At 46.4% G+C, this 18,770-nt stretch overlaps 1 protein-coding gene across 2 annotated transcripts in view; it reads left to right on the top strand.

The window, feature by feature from the left end:
* Positions 1–18,770, top strand: part of LOC140118651 (angiopoietin-2-like) — a 72,047-nt gene that overhangs the window by 30,508 nt on the left and 22,769 nt on the right. The window contains exon 6 of one of the 2 annotated variants that reach the window (XM_072136816.1): positions 17,041–17,142. The exons of the other annotated variant lie outside the window; for it this stretch is intronic. Within the exon in view, the coding sequence (XP_071992917.1) occupies positions 17,041–17,142 (102 nt within the window). The remainder of the gene's footprint in view (positions 1–17,040; positions 17,143–18,770) is intronic. 2 annotated transcript variants of the gene reach the window in all.

Here is an 18,770-nt window from a genome sequence, read left to right as displayed (position 1 = left end):
TGTGTTTTATTAAATCAAACCATCCTGATTATAACTAAAATAACCGAAATGGGGTAAACGAGCCTATAATTTTCACTGATTTACTGAATTGTTCATTGTTCTTGATTCCTTCCAGTTTCACATTACACGAAAATAATAAATCGTGAAACAAATGACAATGAGTAAACACATCTCCCTGAACACATGATTGTCAAATGAGCATCTTAAAATTCAATATATTCCAGATGGAGCAACATGTGTTAAGAATAGACCAGCCAATGGATGTTTGCAGCTGGCTAAGACATACAGAGGATATACATGCCTTTATGCTATTATCAAGTCCTGAATACATGTGAGGTGAAAGAATGTTTTAGCCATGGCCCTTATAGTCATTCAACAACGTTTACCTTCATCGCGTATTACTGAGCGATCACTGAGACAAATAAAGTGCCCTGGAACCTAGTAGTATTCCTACCAGGGCTTAGTAGGAATGAAAATACATCAGGGAAAGTTGTGTCCTTCTGCAGAAGCCAATGAACTACTTAAGAATATGAAAGATAGAACATTTGTGTTGACAGGAGAAAAGTGCAAAGTCCATAAATGCAGTAATACCCTAAGAATGCTAATTGGGGGCTTCAAACACCAGGCATTTCACATATGCCGAGCATTTCCCAAACACAAAATAGGAGCCACATGAAATCTTTACAAAAAACAGTCCCTATTCATCAGTAGTTATGACGGTTTTCACACTAACACATTACACCTGGCTAAGCACATGCTACGCGACCCTTGCTATATATCTATGGTATATTTCTTAAAATCAAATCAAAACCTTACATGACGAGAATAGCAGTAAATTTGTACCTGCCATATGTCACTGAAATATGCATAGCCAAAAACCACACAAAACATTGCTGCTATATGTAGTTTAGTCATGGCCCACGTATGAAGGCACCCTAACACTATGGTGCTAGTCAATTATGATGCTTCAAGTCAGTTAGATTTCGACAGGCGAGTGATATATACCAATAAACTTCCCCAAAAGATGTATGCATTTACTTGCCTGGGGACATATATCAAGATCAAAGTGTATTTAGTCCCAATGCTCATCATGTATAGTATATTGTAAAACTACTGCTTTAAAGGAACCATCAAAATCAAGCATGGATAAATCAGAGACACTTACCGATACATCCAGGCACTATGATTTTGGTAATTTTCTTTTATTTGTTATTCATGGGCCCCTTCTTTATAAAATTAACTTTAAAAATTATGCTAATGAGCCTAAAGGGCAACTGGGGTTATTCCCAGACCCCCTCTGTTATACATGCGTACTTCCCTCACCCACTGTTGCTGAAACTTCATGTACTGCAGTGAGAGGGGGAGTATATAGCCTGGCGACTCCCAGCATCCCCTGCCGGGTCTTCATGTCCTGTTACTGAAGAGAAAGCCCTCCGTGTTCCCGAGCGTTTCCAGACGCCTCTGTGTATTCTGTGATTCCCGTGTTGCGCGGTGTTCCTGTGTTCTATGGTGTTCCCGTATTCCTGTGTCCTGTGGCGGTCCTGGTGTCCTGTGGCGGTCCTGGTGTCCTGTGGCGGTTCTGGTATCCTGTGGCGGTTCTGGTATCCTGTGGCGGTTCTGGTATCCTGTGGCGGTCCTGGTATCCTGTGGCGGTCCTGGTTTCTGTGGCGGTGCTGGTATCCTGTGGAGGTCCTGGTATCCTGTGGCAATTCCGGTATCCTGTGGCGATTTTGCGATCCTGTGGCGATCCTGGTATGCTGTGGCCGTCCTGGTATCCTGTGGCCGTCCTGGTATCCTGTGGCGGTCCGGTAATCCAGTAGCCATCCGAGGTCCTGCCAGCCATCCGAGGTCCTGCCTTCCCGTGGTCCTGCCTTCCAGTGGTCCTGCTTTCCCGTGGTCCCTGTGTCCCCACCGTAGCTGCCGCCGCAGGCCTAGTCACACCCGCAGAGCGATTTGGTGACTCCCCGCCGCAGCAAGACTATTACGCTTTGTGGCGGGCTCTGCTGAAGACCAGGAGTTCACTTAGACTCCGCTCCCGGGTTGCGGCTAGTATTGTTATCTCCCGCAGTGGTCCAGGGAGTCCACTGATTTAGTTCTAAGGGACTATTCCCCATAGACTGTGACAGTAAGATCCGGCCATGGACTCCGCCAAGGTCATGATCTCTGCAAAATCAATGGACAGTGTCAACGATCTGCACCAGCTTCTGGTTGACCTTCCCAGCACTATTGCCCAGCAGTCCCAAGAGATTCCTGCGCAAAAAGAACTTGTGCAAACTCGCTGCCACCCTGCGGATTATTACCTCCTAGCAGCAGACTCCTGCGACTCCTCCTGTTGCTTCTGTCCCCCAGCCATGTTTTTCGGCAGCGAACTCTGGATCAGATTTTTTGATGCCAAACAAATTTGATGGCAACCCCAATTTTTGCAGGGGTTTTGTTGTACAATGCTCATTGTACATCAAACTGATGTCCTCCCAGTCCACCCCCGAACGCAATAAGTTGGCATGTGTTTTTTCTTTCCTCACTGGATAGGGGCTGGACTGGGCTACTCCTCTATGGGATAGTGGTGACCCTAACATGGTTACCCATACCAAGTTCCTGGCTAAAATCCAGTCCAGGTTTGAACCACCTCAAGTTCGGCTACCTTGTCTGTCCTGCTTGGTCCCGATGTTCCCAGTGTCTCCTCCACAGCTTCCCAGAGCTGCTCCAGCGGCGCCTCAGCCTCCGCAGCTTCCCAGAGCTGCTCCAGTGGCGGCTCATCCTCCGCAGCTTCCCAGAGCTGCTCCAATGGCGCCTCAGCCTCCGCAGCTTCCCAGGGCTGCTCCAGCGGCACCCAAGCCTCCGCAGCTTGCCACAGCTGCTCCAGTGCCTCCGCAGCTTCCCGCAGCTGCTACAGTGGCTCCGCAGCTTCCCGCAGCTGCTACAGTGGCTCCGCAGCTTCCCGCAGCTGCTCCTGTGGCATCTCAGCTTCCGCAGCTTCCCAGAGCTGCTCCAGTGGTGTCCGAGACTCCGCAGCTTCCCAGAGCTGCTCCAGTGGCGTCAGAAACTCTGCAGCTTTCCAGAGCTGCTCCAGAGACTCCGCAGCTTCAAAGAGCTGCTCCAGAGCTTCCCAGAGCTGCCCCAGCGGCGCTCAAGCCTCCGCAGCTTCCCAGAGCTGCTCCAGCGGCGCCCAAGCCTCCACAGCTTCCCCTGCGGCCGCTCCGGTGTGCCTAGAGCAAACACTGCTTCCCAAGTCTTCTCGGTGCCTGCTCTCCTCCTAAAGTGTCTCATCACCAAGAACAATTGGAGGAGGCGAAACAGGAAAAACAGCGGGCTAAAGAAGAAGAGAAAAGGGGCCCTAAGGTGAGGGTACTGTCACAGGTGACCCCGCGATCCATGTCTCGAATCGCGGGGGCACCCATGTCCCGCTGCTCTGCCGCGGTCCCCACTCCCCCAGGTCCATATTCACCTCACCTGGCTCTGAACTCCACGTCAATCCAGTCCGGGTCCCAGGCCGGCTTCCTCCGAGTCCGCGCTCCTGCTTCCTGCCGAGGCCGCGCGCGCCCTGCTCTTCAGGAATTTAAAGGTCCAGCATCTTCCTTATTGGAGCTGGCATCCAGGCTCTGCTATATAGCTTGGCAACTCCCAGCATCCCCTGCCGGATCTTCATGTCCTGTTACTGAAGAAAAAGCCCTCCATGTTCCCGAGCGTTTCCAGACGCCTCCATGTATTCTGTGATTCCCGTGTTCCGCAGTGTTCCCGTGTTCTGTAGTGTTCCGTGGTGTTCCTGTGTTCCTGGTGGCCTGTGGCAGTCCTGGTGTCCTATGGCGATCTTGGTATCCTGTGGCGGTCCTGGTATCCTGTGGCGATTTCGGTATCCTGTGGCGATTTCGGTATCCTGTGGCGATCCTGGTATCCTGTGGCGGTTCTGGTATCCCGTGGTGGTTCTGGTATCCTGTGGCAATTACGGCATCCTGTGGCGATCCTGGTATCCTGTGGCGGTCCTGGTATCCTATGCCGGTCCTGGTATCCTGTGGCAGTCCTGGTATGCTGTCGCGATCCTGGTATCCTGTGGCGATCCTGGTATCCTGTGGTGGTTCGGTAATCCAGTAGCCATCCAAGGTCCTGCCAGCCATCCGAGATCCTGCCTGCCATCCATGGTCCTGCCATCCATGGTCCTGCCTGCCATCCGTGGTCCTGTCTGCCATCCATGGTCCAGCCTTCCCGTGGTCCCCGTGTCCCTTGGCTGTTTACCCTACCTTGGCTGTTTACAACCTGCTTCCAGATATATAATTGTTAGGCCTCATGCACAAGACCGTAAATGTGTGAGGTTAGCTCCTGACAAACATTAAGTTGTATTGTGCATGTTCACAATGCAGTGCCCAAAAATTTCACACAGTTGTGTGCATGAAAAATGGCAGGAATTTTTGTAACCTATTAGAAAATCATATACATTCCTCCAGTATCAAGAGTCAAATAACAAGATTAGGATAGGGATTGTCTACAGCAATACAGCAGATTTAGAGTGATATATTGGGGCACATTTACATACCCGGGCCTGTCGCGATCCCGCGGTGAGTTATCCGGCAAAGATTTGGGTCTGCCACAATTCACTAAGCTTGCGCGCCCGAGTTCCTGCATCCTTTGCTTCTGCGCTGAGGTCCTCCGGAGTTCACCTGCTTCTTCCTGGTGCATTTGAGTGCTTGATCTTGCAATACATATCCTTTTTTAAATTCCGTGGTTTGTCCAAATCCGTCGGATTGTCTGACAGCCCGCCCCTGAGTTCTGTCGCGTGCAAACCGGCACCAATGCACCAAAATCTGATCGCTTGCGCCAAAATCCCAGGGCAATTTGGCGCAAAACGGAAATCGCCGGGTAACCCGTCGAAAATGCGTCCGACGGACCCTTAGTAAATGAGCCCCATTGTTGTTGAGATGTTGAGTACTGTATTGCCATTTATTTTAGTGTTGGTTTTTATTTTAGTGTCATTTATTTGCTGTACAATTGCTGAGTAGATTTGAGTGTGACATCACTGTATTTATCATCACCATGTTTATTATCCCTATACTGTGACATCACTGTGTGTATTATCATCATGCTTATCATCCCTGTACTGTGACATCACTGTGTGAATTATCACCATGTTTATTATTCTTGCACTGTGACATCACTGTGTTTATTATCCCTGTACTGTGACATCACTGTGTGAATTATCACAATGTTTATAATTCCTGTACTGTGACATCACTGTGTTTATTATTCCTGTACTCTGATATCACTGTTTGCATTGTCTCTGTATTGTGACATCACTGTGTTCTTTAACATAACGGTGGATTTTACCTGTACCAAGGCATAAGTGCACTGTGACATCACTGTTTTTGTTATCTACGTACTACATAACTTATCCCTGTAGCTTGACATAAGAGTGTTTAATATCCAAGTACAGTGCTGTGAAAAAAGAAGGATGAGATAGCACTGCTGGGAAAATTTAGCAGGTTGTATTGGCAAGTGCCCACAGCTGTTAATTCTTGTTGTTAGCATCCATAGCATACCATGAAAACAGAAAAAACCAGTAGAGTACTGAGACATACAATTCTGTGTGTATCATCTCTCTACTGTCACATTACCGTAAGTATGATCCCTGTGCTGTGACATTACTGTGTGTATAAACCCCATATTGTGACCAGTGGCGTACCTAGGAATGAGTGGGCCCCATAGCAAATTTTTGGCTGGGGCCCCCTCCAACCATAGGTCCTCAGTATTACATGGGTTTCCACTATCTTTTTCTATAATGGAGGGTAATAACAGACACCGGCAGTAGATGAAGCTCTGCAGAAGGTTTCCTTATACCCCGTCTACTATATTAAAAGCTGTAATAATAACGCCTGTTGCTGCTCATGTTTTTCTGTTATAAGTAATGGTAACAGTTCTGGCGCTGGAGGAGGGGCTTCTATTTACTGCCAGTCTCTGTTATTCTCCATAATGGAAGAAGATATTGGAACCCCTTGATAGTGGTGAGAACCATCAGTATGGCCGCTCCTGCTCAGTACCAGTGTATGGGCCATGTGTCCTTATCAACGACTAGTCAGGAGTTTTAACCCTTACACTGCTTGTCTGAGTAGCCACTAGCTGCAAGAAAGTAGGGTAAGAATTAAATCTCTGGACTTCTTGCTTCATTTTACTCAAGTCACTAAGAAGCAGGAACAGGAGCAGCAGAACCTTTCAATACATGCGCCACCCACTGCAGAACCTTCCAATACACGAGCCAACTGACGCTTGTGGAACATTATTATACACAACTCAGACAGAATAATGTCACCTAAATGGGCTGTTACTGCTTAGTCTGAACGTGCGCCACATTTATTACTGACTGTGTCACATTTATTACTGACTGCGTCACATTTATCACTGACTGCGTCACATTTATCACTGACTGCGTCACATTTACCACTGACTGCGTCACATTTATCACTGACTGCGTCACATTTATCACTGACTGCGTCACATTTATTACTGACTGCTCCACATTTATTACTGACTGCACCACATTTATTACTGACTGCGTCACATTTATTACTGACTGCTCCACATTTATTACTGACTGCATCACATTTATTACTGACTGCGTCACATTTATTACTGACTGCGTCACATTTATTACTGACTGCACCACATTTATTACTGACTGCACCACATTTATTACTGACTGCGTCACATTTATTACTGACTGCATCACATTTATTACTGACTGCTCCACATTTATTACTGACTGCGTCACATTTATTACTGACTGCACCACATTTATTACTGACTGCATCACATTTATTACTGACTGCACCACATTTATTACTGACTGCATCACATTTATTACTGACTGCACCACATTTATTACTGACTGCGTCACATTTATTACTGACTGCTCCACATTTATTACTGACTGCACCACATTTATTACTGACTGCGTCACATTTATTACTGACTGCTCCACATTTATTACTGACTGCTCCACATTTATTACTGACTGCTCCACATTTATTACTGACTGCACCACATTTATTAATGACTGCTCCACATTTATTACTGACTGTGCCACATTTATTACTGACTACATCACATTTATTACTGACTGCATCACATTTATTACTGACTGCGTCACATTTATTACTGACTGCATCACATTTATTACTGACTGCGTCACATTTATTACTGACTGCATCACATTTATTACTGACTGCGTCACATTTATTACTGACTGCATCACATTTATTACTGACTGCGTCACATTTATTACTGACTGCACCAGATTTATTACTGACTGCATCACATTTATTACTGACTGCATCACATTTATTACTGACTGCATCACATTTATTACTGACTGCTCCACAACAGCTGCTGCAGAACATCATATTACTGTAGAATTTCAGTGGTGGGGGAAGATATGAGGGGATGATGCACAGGGGGTCTGTAAGGGACACTTAGGAGCTTCTTAGCTGCTCCTGCACACAGGACACTAAGGGGTTAAGGCAGAGTGTGAGGAGACCATGGGGGAAGGGAGGACTTATCTCTGGATGATTCCTGGCTGCTATGAGGAGGCTGCTGCTGCTTCAGGTGCTGACATCTCTCAAGTTGAGTCTCCCGTGCTGCTGACATGCAGAGCAGGGATTGGCTGCAGCCAGTCTCCTCTCCTCCCTCTCTCCCTCCTGATAGCAGGTTCCGTGCAGGCTACACGGAGCAGAAGGCTGGTGCCCGCCCCTAAATCCAGCCCTGCATCTCAGTACCGGAGCTCTGCCCATTACAAGGGCGTAACTACAGCCAAGAGGAGCCCGGGAAACACAGCCGAGTACGGGCCCATGACCCTGCCGGGCCCCGTAGCAACGGCTACGTCTGCTACGGCTGTAGTTACGCCCCTGATTGTGACATTGCTGTGTGTACTATCTCAGTACTCTGACATCACTGTGTGCATTGCCCTGTTCTGTGACATCATTATACATATTTTCCCTTTGATTTATATAGCACTACAGAATATGGTGGCACTATATAAAAATTAAAGATTATTATCATTTATATTATTATTCTGTGACATCACTGTGTCTATTATGCCTGTACTGTGACAACACTGTTCATTTTATCTCTGTACTGTCAAATCATTGTGTCTGTAAACCACTGTGTGCATTATCCAGCGCCGGATTAAGGGTGGTGGGGCCCTTCCAACAATGTTTTGGAAGTATATAGCCAGCCGCTGTAGTGTATAGCCTGCCAGCCTCTGTATATAGCCTGTGAGCTCCTGTAGTATATTGCCAGCCAGCCCCCTGTAGTATATAACCTACCTCCCCCTGTAGTATATAGCCACCAGCCCCCTTTAGAACATAGACTGCCAACCTCCTGTAGTATATAGCCTGCCAGCCCCCTGTAGAATATAGCTGCCAGCCCCCTGTAGAATATAGCTGCTAGTACCCTGTAGTAAATAGCCTGCCAGTCCCTGTAGAATATAGCCTGCCAGTTCCTGTAGAATATAGCCTGCCAGCCCCCTGTAGAATATAGCCTGCCAGCCCCCTGTAGTATATAGCCTGCCAGCTCCATTTTCAAACTCGGCCGTGATTTTCCATTACAGTTAAACTTTATTATATTTTGACACATCGGGCATTTTTGGATGCGGCGATACCTGATGTGTTTATGATTTTTACTGTTTATTTATATTTATATCAGTTCAAGGGAAAAGGGGGTGATTAGAATTTTTAGGTTTTTTAATTATAATTTTTAAAAATCTTTTTTATTTTTACTATTTTTGAGACTCCTTACGGTAATTTAACCCTAGTTTGTCCGACTGATCCTACCATGTACTGCAATACTACATTATAGCAGTATATGGGGATTTTCCTCCTCACTCATCATAATATGCAATTAGCACAAAGTAATGAATGGGTTAAATCCAGACAGCCCCGGGACTTCAAAAGACCTGAAGCTGTCATGGCAACCGATCGCCGCTCCCCGATTACGTCATGGGGAGCGACAATCTCCAACAAGATGGCGGCGCCCACGTGCCTCCATCTTTTTGAAGCCGACGGCAGCTTTGCCCGTGGCGATGTGTGGGTTAACAACAATCCCTAGCACCAATCACGGGTGTTACCGGTATTTCTTTGCTGCGATATGCAGCAAAGACTTACCAGCTATGGAGAGGGCTCAGCCCGAGAGCCCTCTCCATGCACCCGCAGCCGTCCCATGGTGTGCTATTACATCACGGGTTATGAAAGTGTTAAAGAAGGTCTTTAGTTTGTTATTTTACTTGATAACATTGAAGAGATGGGGAAGGGGGGGGGGTTAAAAGGTTAAACACATAAAACCAGTTCCTTTCAATAATATGTATGGCAAATACTTTGCACATGGGAATTACTCTAATGTGCAGTTTCAATAGAATGAAAGTTTAGGATTAGAGATGAGCGAGCACTAAAATGCTCGGGTGCTCGTTATTTGAGACGAACTTTTCCCGATGCTCGAGTGCTCGTCTCAAATAACGAACCCCATTGAAGTCAATGGGAGACTCGACCAAGGGTCTGCACAGGGAAGCTTGGCCAAACACCTGGAAGCCTCAGAAAATGATGGAAACACCCCGGAAATGGACAGGAAACAGCAGGGGCAGCATGCATGGATGCCTCTGAGGCTGCTTAATCGTACCATTACGCCAAAATTATGGGCAAAAGCATGGCGATGACAGAGTGATCGAATGAGGCTAGATAGCATCTAAAACATCCAATAATTGACCCTGACACTATAGAAGACGGCATGCAGAGGCAGCGGCAGGCTAGAGAGTGTCATGGCGATATACCCTAAAAGGACTCAGGCTTCAAACCAATGGGTGGCAGAGAGGAACCAAAGAAGGTGAGCAAGAAGCGCTGAAATGATTTCCTATGTGAACAAAAGGTTGACGGTATATTTAGTCGATAACACAGCATGGTGGCGACATAGTGACCAAGTTCCATAACGTATCTGGTGAAACACCCGAAAAATGAGCCTGACACAGGTCGTTTGATAAGGGGACGTCTCCAGCATGGCGGCGACAGATGCGCCGAGTTCCATTATGTATCTGGTGAAAAACCCGAAAATTCTGCCTGACACAGCTCGTTTGATAAGGGGATGATGTGCTGTATATCCTCTCGCGCTCCAGCGTCTGGGGTATAGAGAGTTGAAAGTTGCGCATGGAGACATTGTGGAGGATCGTGGAGGCGAAATGGACAAGAAAAAGCAGGGGCAGCATGCAAGGATGCCTTGGAGGCTGCCTAATCTTGGGATGGAGCTGGCGGTCCGCTGCCAGGCGAGCTTTCGCCTGTCCAAGCCCCTGTCTCTCGGCTCCTCCCCACCCAAAATGGGCCTGGGGGTTAGAAGCGTTTACTTTGAAAAAATTGTAATTTTCAAAGCAGGCGGGGTTGTTTGAATATTTCATCTAGGAATAATGGAATAGCATAGCGGTTCTATTTTTAATAGTTTTTTCGGAAATGGTTCCATGATTAAGAGTGACAGTATGGGGCATCCATATTGCGCTGCTATGATTGCAACTTCAGGTCGCCTGTATGTGGCAGTCCAAAAAAGTTTTCAAACCAGGGGACCGGGTGGGTGGCCCTCCAGAAAAATTAAACACATTGAGTACCTGTGTGTGGCACTCCCAAAAATTGTTTAAAACAGAGGACCAGGTAGGTGGCCCTCCAGAAAAATTAAATACATAGAGTACTATACCTAGAGCCAGTTGGCCCTGGCAAAAAATAGCCAGTTTCCTCTGCTTTAGTGTACAAAGAGGAGGAGAGGGAGGAAAATGAGGAGGAGGAGTGCATACATTCTTCAGGTTGAGCTTCTTTCACCTGGTGGAGAATGGAAATCCTGAGAAATCCAGGCTTTATTCATCTTGGTAAGCGTCAGCCTGTCAGCGCTGTCAGTCGACAGGCGTGTACGCTTATCGGTGAATATGCCACCAGCAGCACTGAAAACCTGCTCAGACAACACGCTAGCGGCAGGGCAGGCAAGAACCTCCAAGGCGTACAGCGCCAGTTCATGCCACATGTCCAGCTTTGAAACCCAGTAGTTGTAGGGAGCTGTGTGATCATTTAGGACGATGGTATGGTCAGCTACGTACTCCCTCACCATGTTTCTGTAAAGATCAGCCCTACTCTGCCGAGACTGGGGAAAGGTGACAGTGTCTTGCTGGGGTGACATAAAACTGGCAAAGGCCTTGTAAAGCGTACCCCTGCCAGTGTTGGACGAGCTGCCTGCTCGCCTACTCTCCCTCGCTACTTGTCCCGCAGAAGTACGCCCTCTGCCGCTAGCCCTGTCAGAAGGGAAATAATATTTCAGCTTGTGCACCAGGGCCTGCTGGTATTCTTGCATTCTCACACTCCTTTCCTCTCCAGGGATGAGAGTGGAAAGATTTTGCTTGTACCGTGGGTCCAAGAGAGTGAATACCCAGTAATCGGTGCTGGAATAAATTCTTTGAACGCGAGGGTCACGGGATAGGCAGCCTAGCATGAAATCTGCCATATGCGCCAGAGTCCCAACGCGCAAGAATTCACTCCCCTCACTGGCCTGACTTTCCATTTCCTCCTCCTCCAACTCCCCCAACTCCTCTTCTTCTGCCCATACACGCTGAACAGTGAAGGACTGAACAATGGTCCCCTCTTCTGTCTCGCCAACATTCTCCTCCTCTACCTCCTTATCCTCCTCCACCTCCTCCGATATGCGCTGAGAAACAGACCTGGGGGTGCTTTGGCTATCAACAAGAGAATCTTCTTCCCCCGTCTCTTGTGACGAGCGCAAAGCTTCTGACTTCATGTTGCCCAGAGAGTTTTTCAACAGGCCAAGCAGCGGGATGGTGAGGCTGATGATGGCGGCATCGCCACTGACCATCTGTGTTAACTCCTCAAAGTTACTCAGCACCTGACAGATATCAGACATCCACGTCCACTCCTCATTGTAGACTTGAGGAAACTGACTGACCTGACTACCAGTTCTGGTGGAAGTTGACATCTGGCAGTCTACAATCGCTCTGCGCTGCTGGTAAACTCTGGATAACATGGTTAATGTTGAATTCCACCTCGTGGGCTCGTTGCACAACAGTCGGTGAGCGGGCAGTTGGAGGCGGCGCTGCCCTGAGAGTTGCAGCATCTGTGCTGGGCTTTCTGAAATGCGCACAGATGCGGCGCACCTTCGTGAGCAAATCAGACAGATTGGGGTATGTCTTGAGGAACCGCTGAACTATGAGATTTTACGGCCGTTGTCACACACAACCATGCCTGGCTTCAGGTTCAGCGGTGCCAGCCACAGATCAGTCTGCGCCGTGATGCCCTGTAATAGCTCTTGGGCGGTGTGCCTTTTATCGCCTAGGCTCAGCAGTTTGAGCACCGCCTGCTGTCGCTTAGCGACGGCACTGCTGCTGTGCCTAGAGCTACCGATGGATGGCGCCATGCCCACGGATGGTAATTCGGAGGAGGAGGTGGAGGAGGAGGCATAGTAGGCCTGAGAGACCTGGACCGAGGTAGGCCCCTCAATCCTCTGCGTCGGCAGTATATGAGCAGCCCCAGGGTTAGACTCGGTCCCAGCCTCCACCAAGTTAACTCAATGTGCCGTCAGCGATATATAGTGGCCCTGCCCAGCAGCACTCGTCCACATGGAAAACCTGGGCATCGGAAAAAAGCTCACCAGCAACCAGACAAGTGTTTTGTGACTCTGGGAAGGGTCCAGAAAACAGTTCCTCAGAGTATGCCGGTTCAAGTGCCAAATTTTCCTGGGAGGGGGCAGACTGGGGGGAAGGAGGCTGAGGTGGAGGAGTGCTGATTTCGGTGACATGGGTGGACTGCGTGGAAGAAGCATTGTCCGCAATCCACGACATCAGTAACTGAGACAATAACCTAGGGAGTGTAGCTCTGCGGCGTTCCCCTGCTCCCTCATCAGCAGGTCGTGTCTCACCCCGCCCAGGACCACGGCCTCTGACCCCTGCAGTAGTGGGACGCCCACACCCTCGTCCTCTACCCCTAGCCCTCGGATTCAACATTTTCAATTTACAGTGTAAACTGTAAATTTTTTTTTGTGTTTTTTTTGTGTTTTTTTGAGTTTTTTTGTTTTTTTAAGAAAACAATGCTATCCTATTGCTATGGCTAGTTTCTAACCTACACTGACAGCACACAACAGGATTTTGTGCTGTGCCTGAAGACTTTTAGTTTTTAAAAAATTCAATCAAACCCCTAATAAATTGTCCCACTTAGGTGTTTAAGATGGATATGTATGTCACTAGGAGCTATACAGAACGTTCGCAAGACTCCCTGCAAATTCGTCACAATATGGTACTAGCTGCACTACTTGTGCCAGCAAGGCCAGCCACAAGCAAATCAACAATATATATATATATATATATACACTCACCGGCCATTTTATTAGGTACACCTGTCCAACTGCTCGTTAACACTTAATTTCTAATCAGCCAATCACATGGCGGCAACTCAGTGCATTTAGGAAAGTAGACATGGTCAAGACAATCTCCTGCAGTTCAAACCGAGCATCAGTATGGGGAAGAAAGGTGATTTGAGTGCCTTTGAACGTGGCATGGTTGTTGGTGCCAGAAGGGCTGGTCTGAGTATTTCAGAAACTGCTGATCTACTGGGATTTTCACGCACAACCATCTCTAGGGTTTACAGAGAATGGTCCGAAAAAGAAAAAACATCCAGTAAGCGGCAGTTCTGTGGGCGGAAATGCCTTGTTGATGCCAGAGGTCAGAGGAGAATGGGCAGACTGGTTCGAGCTGATAGAAAGGCAACAGTGACTCAAATCGCCACCCGTTACAACCAAGGTAGGCAGAAGAGCAACTCTGAATGCACAGTATGTCGAACTTTGAGGCAGATGGGCTACAGCAGCAGAAGACCACACTGGGTGCCACTCCTTTCAGCTAAGAACAGGAAACTGAGGCTACAATTTGCACAAGCTCGTCGAAATTGGACAGTAGAAGACTGGAAAAACATTGCCTGGTCTGATGAGTCTCAATTTCTGCAGCGAAATTTGGATGGTAGAGTCAGAATTTGTCGTCAACAACACGAAAGCATGGATCCATCCTGCCTTGTATCAACAGTTCAGGCTGGTGGTGGTGGTGTCATGGTGCTGGGAATATTTTCTTGGCACTCTTTGGGCCCCTTGGTACCAATTGAGGATCGTTGCAATCAGCAGGATAATGCGCCATGTGATAAAGCTGGAATCATCTCAGACTGGTTTCTTGAACATGACAATGAGTTCACTGTACTCCATTGGCCTCCACAGTCACCAGATCTCAATCCAATAGAGCATCTTTGGGATGTGGTGGAACGGGAGATTCGCATCAAGGATGTGCAGCCGACAAATCTGCGGCAACTGTGTGATGCCATCATGTCAATATGGACCAAAATCTCTGAGGAATGCTTCCAGCACCTTGTTGAATCTATGCCACGAAGAATTGAGGCAGTTCTGAAGGCAAAAGAGGGTCCAACCCGTTACTAGCATGGTGTACCTAATAAAGTGGCCGGTGAGTGTATGTAACGCTATTGTAGGCCTAAAAAAGCCGGTTGGGTTCTTGTATGCCTAGTTTCTAACCTACACTGACAGCACACAACAACTGGAAAAAAAAAAAATCGTCAGACTGTGCCTAATTCAATCAAACCCCTAATAAATTGTCCCACTTAGGTGTTTGAGATGGATATGTGTGTCACTAAGAGCTAAATATAACGTTCACAAGTCTCCCTGCAAATTCGTCACAAAATGGTACTAGCTGCACTACTAGTGCCAGCAAGCCCAGCCACAAGCAAATCAACAAAATATATATAACGCTATTGTAGGCCTAAGAAAGCCGGTTGGGTTCTTGTATGCTTAGTTTCTAACCTACACTGACAGCACACAACAACTGGATTTTAAGTCACTTTAAGTTTTGAAAAAAAAAAAAATTGTCAGACTGTGCCTAATTCAATCAAACCCCTAATAAATTGTCCCACTTAGGTGTTTGAGATGGATATGTGTGTCACTAAGAGCCAAATATAACGTTCGCAAGTCTCCCTGCAAATTCCTCACAATATGGTACTAGCTGCACTACTAGTGCCAGCAAGCCCAGCCACAAGCAAATAAAAAAAAATAAATATATAACGCTATTCTAGCCCTAACAAGGGCTGTTGGGTTCTTGTAGACTCACTCCTGCCTAACAGTAAGCTAATATAACATCCTAACGCTATCCCTGCAGCAACTCTCTCCCTAACGGCATCCAGACAGAGAATGATCCGAGCAGCGCGGGTAGGGGTTAGTCTATTCCAGGGTCACCTGATCACGCCAGCCAACCACTGCTATCGACGTGTAAGGGTACCACGTCATGCTGGGTGGAGTGCAGAGTCTCCTGGCTTGTGATTGGCTCTGTTTCTGGCCGCCAAAAATCAAAACGGCGGGAGATGCCATTTGTTCGAGCTGGTGAAGTATTCGTCTGAGCAACGAGCAGTTACGAGTACGCTAATGCTCGAGCGAGCATCCAGCCCGGATGAGTGTGTTCGCTCATCTCTATTTAGGATTAAACCAATATATAAAGCTGAGTGTATATCTGTATGTGTGTGTGTGTATGTGTGGGTGTGTATGTATGTATGGCCACTAAAGGAATCTGCAGCGTTGCGTTGACAATCACCAAATTTTTCACATTCGCTCTCAGGGAACGTCACATACCAGGTTTTGAGCCCAAATTTTCACCACGCCCTTTCCAAAATATAGTTATTAAGCACCGTATACAAGAATCTGTCTGCTGCTGTGGCAGTTAGAAGCTGAGCCATGATTGGTTGCTGTTCTGCCACAGGTCATTAATATGAGCTCTGAGCTTTGATTATTTACTATAAGCAATGAATATAAGATGCTTATGTGTGAAGTAAGATGGATAGGGATACATAGATAGAGGGAGATTTATCATAAATGTCTGAGGTAAATCTGTTCCAGTTTCTCATGGAAACCAATCAGAGATTAGCTTACAGACAGCTGTGGGAAAATTAAACTTGAGCTCGGATTGGTTGCCCTGGCTCTCAGACAGTTCTAATAAATCTCCCCAAAGTGACAGTCAGAGACAGTCACTGAAAGAGGAGTCCATAGACAGTCACTGAAAGAGACGGTCAGAGACAGACACTCAAAGAGACGTTCAGAGATAGTCACTTAAAGAGACAGTTAGGGAAAGTCACTGAAAGAGATGGTCAGAGACAGTCATTGAAAGAGACGGTCATAGACAGTCATTGAAAGAGACGGTCATAGACAGTCATTGAAAGAGACGGTCAGAGACAGTCACTCAAATACACAGTCAGAGACAGTAACTCAAAGAGATGGCCAGAGACGGCCACTCAAAGAGATGATCAAAGACAGAGAATGTCAGAGACAGCCAGAGACAGTCACTGAAAGAGACAGTCAGAGACAGTCGCTGAAAGAGACAGTCAGAGACAGTCGCTGAAAGAGACAGTCAGAGACAGTCGCTGAAAGAGAAGGTCAGAGACAGAGATGGTCGGTAACAGAGAAGGTCAGTGACACAGACTGTTAGTGACAGTCAGAGAGACACAGAGAGAGTCAGAGAGAGACATTTAGAGAGAGATAAATAAATAAAATATTTTTTGTCGACCCATTCTATTTTGTTATAGCTAAGAGCAGTTATTTCCTATCTATGGCAGCGCCGAGATCTACAGCTAGTTCATAATAAAATACAAAAACAATCTGGGCTGAACAAAAAGCCTTGATGTAACTTCAACAAAACCCCAAAAGAAAACAGAAAGGGACTAGTAAAATCTAAAATGAAATGATTTGTTTATTGACATTTCTCTTAACCATCAGGAAATGTATTTTAGTTGTTCTTGGATCACTGTACTGTATGTCTATATTTAAAGCAATTCAGCCAAGATAGAACCCTGTTAAGTAAAGAAAGGTAATGCTTCCAATGCACACACTATTATAGGGCCACCCATTAAACTCACTTCAGCAGGACTTGTGCTGTAAAATATTGTTATTCCAGTAAGTAATACATTCCAGTATTTGAATCCTCTATTATATTCTATGCAGGCCTTCTGTGATATGGATACTAGTGGAGGAGGATGGACCATCATTCAACATCGCCGGGATGGATCAGTGGATTTCCATCGAAACTGGAAGGAGTACAAAGAAGTAAGGAGCTATCATAGAACCTGTTCCAATCTTTGCTCACATTAGCTGTGATAACCAAAGAATCACATTGTATTGCACTTTATATACATCATTATAACACATTGGGGCACATTTACTAAAAACAGTGCCAACTGCACTATGTACAGTTTGCCTGTGTAGTGTGTAGGGAGTGCCGGATTCATGATTTCTGGCGCATGATTTTCATGAATTGCCCTCTGCACGGCTCTGACAGAGTGGACCACTTTTTTTTGGTGCACCTTTAACATATGGCGTGCGACTTTGCATGATAAATGTGGTGCATGGTCCGACTGGGCACCACAATGCCCATTTGAGTGCAAAAATTTGTGTCCCGTTGGGTAATGTGCAAAGAATGTGCAAAGTCTGACAGAAAACTGTTGCAGGGGCGTTAATAAATATGGGCCGTTGGAGCACAATGCTGCTCGAGTTCACAGAAAGTGCATTGTCCATCTACAATGGAGCATGTGGCGATTCACTAAGATTGTGCGCCTGAAATCATGAATGTGTTGCTCCCCTGCTCAGATCTAACAGAGTTCAACATCTTTTTTGTAGTGCATCTTTAACATAGGGCGTGAGACACAATTTTAAAGTTAAATACGGGGCCTGGTCCGAATCAGTTGGACCAACCTTTGGCACGCCCCCTAATTTATGTCGCATGGAAGAATGCAACTGCGCCACAAAAAGGTTGCGTGCACCTCAATCCATGCAAGATTTCACATTGTGGGGTAATGATAATTCTGAGAAATGTCAGGAATCACCCCAGAACTACACAGGAGGACCTGGTCAATGACCTAAGGCCAGCTGGGATCACAGTCTTAAAGATTACCGTTACTAACACATTAAGCCTCCTGCTGAACATCACAATAAGGGTACATACAAACAGCCGTATGCCCGCCCAGCCGCAGCCGGGGCAATTTGGGGCAATTTGCTTTGGACTTTACACTATTGGGGCAATTTGCTGTGGATATTTTAATGATGAGGGGAGACTGCTGGATATTTTATGGATGAGGGGAGACTACTGGACATTTAATTGATGAGGGGAGACTACTGGACATTTAATTGATGAGGGGAGACTACTGGACATTTAATTGATGAGGGGAGACTAATGGACATTTAATTGATGAGGGGAGACTAATGGACATTTTATTGATGAGGGAAACTACTGGACATATTATTAGAAAATAGTGGCTGTATTTCCCACCCTAGGCTTATACTCGAGTCAGTACGTTTTCCCAGTTTCTTTTGGTAAAATTGGGTACCTCGGCTTATACTTGGGTCGGCTTAAACTTGAGTGTATATGGTACCAAACAGTGATTGTGCATCTGTCAGCAAAATGACTTCACTGCACCAACTATGTTATAGAAAGGGGTATCTGTGAAGTATCTGTTGTGTGTCTCGGCATTTCTAAAAGACACAGGCACAATTAATTATTCGATTGGCAGTTAGCCAAGATGATTCTGGTAAGTAAAATTAGCCCCCCACCTGAAGTTTTCACTTGGATTACCTGAATTCCTAATTTGGTATTCATGCACCCAATATATAAATTTTTATGGATTTATTAAAGAATTACACATTCTAACTGTGAAATGTGCGATTACAGATACATATGT

Source organism: Engystomops pustulosus, chromosome 2 (genome assembly GCF_040894005.1).
Source record: "Engystomops pustulosus chromosome 2, aEngPut4.maternal, whole genome shotgun sequence".
In the NCBI taxonomy this organism is placed as follows: domain Eukaryota; kingdom Metazoa; phylum Chordata; class Amphibia; order Anura; family Leptodactylidae; genus Engystomops; species Engystomops pustulosus.
This window is presented reverse-complemented; position numbering and strand designations above follow the sequence as displayed.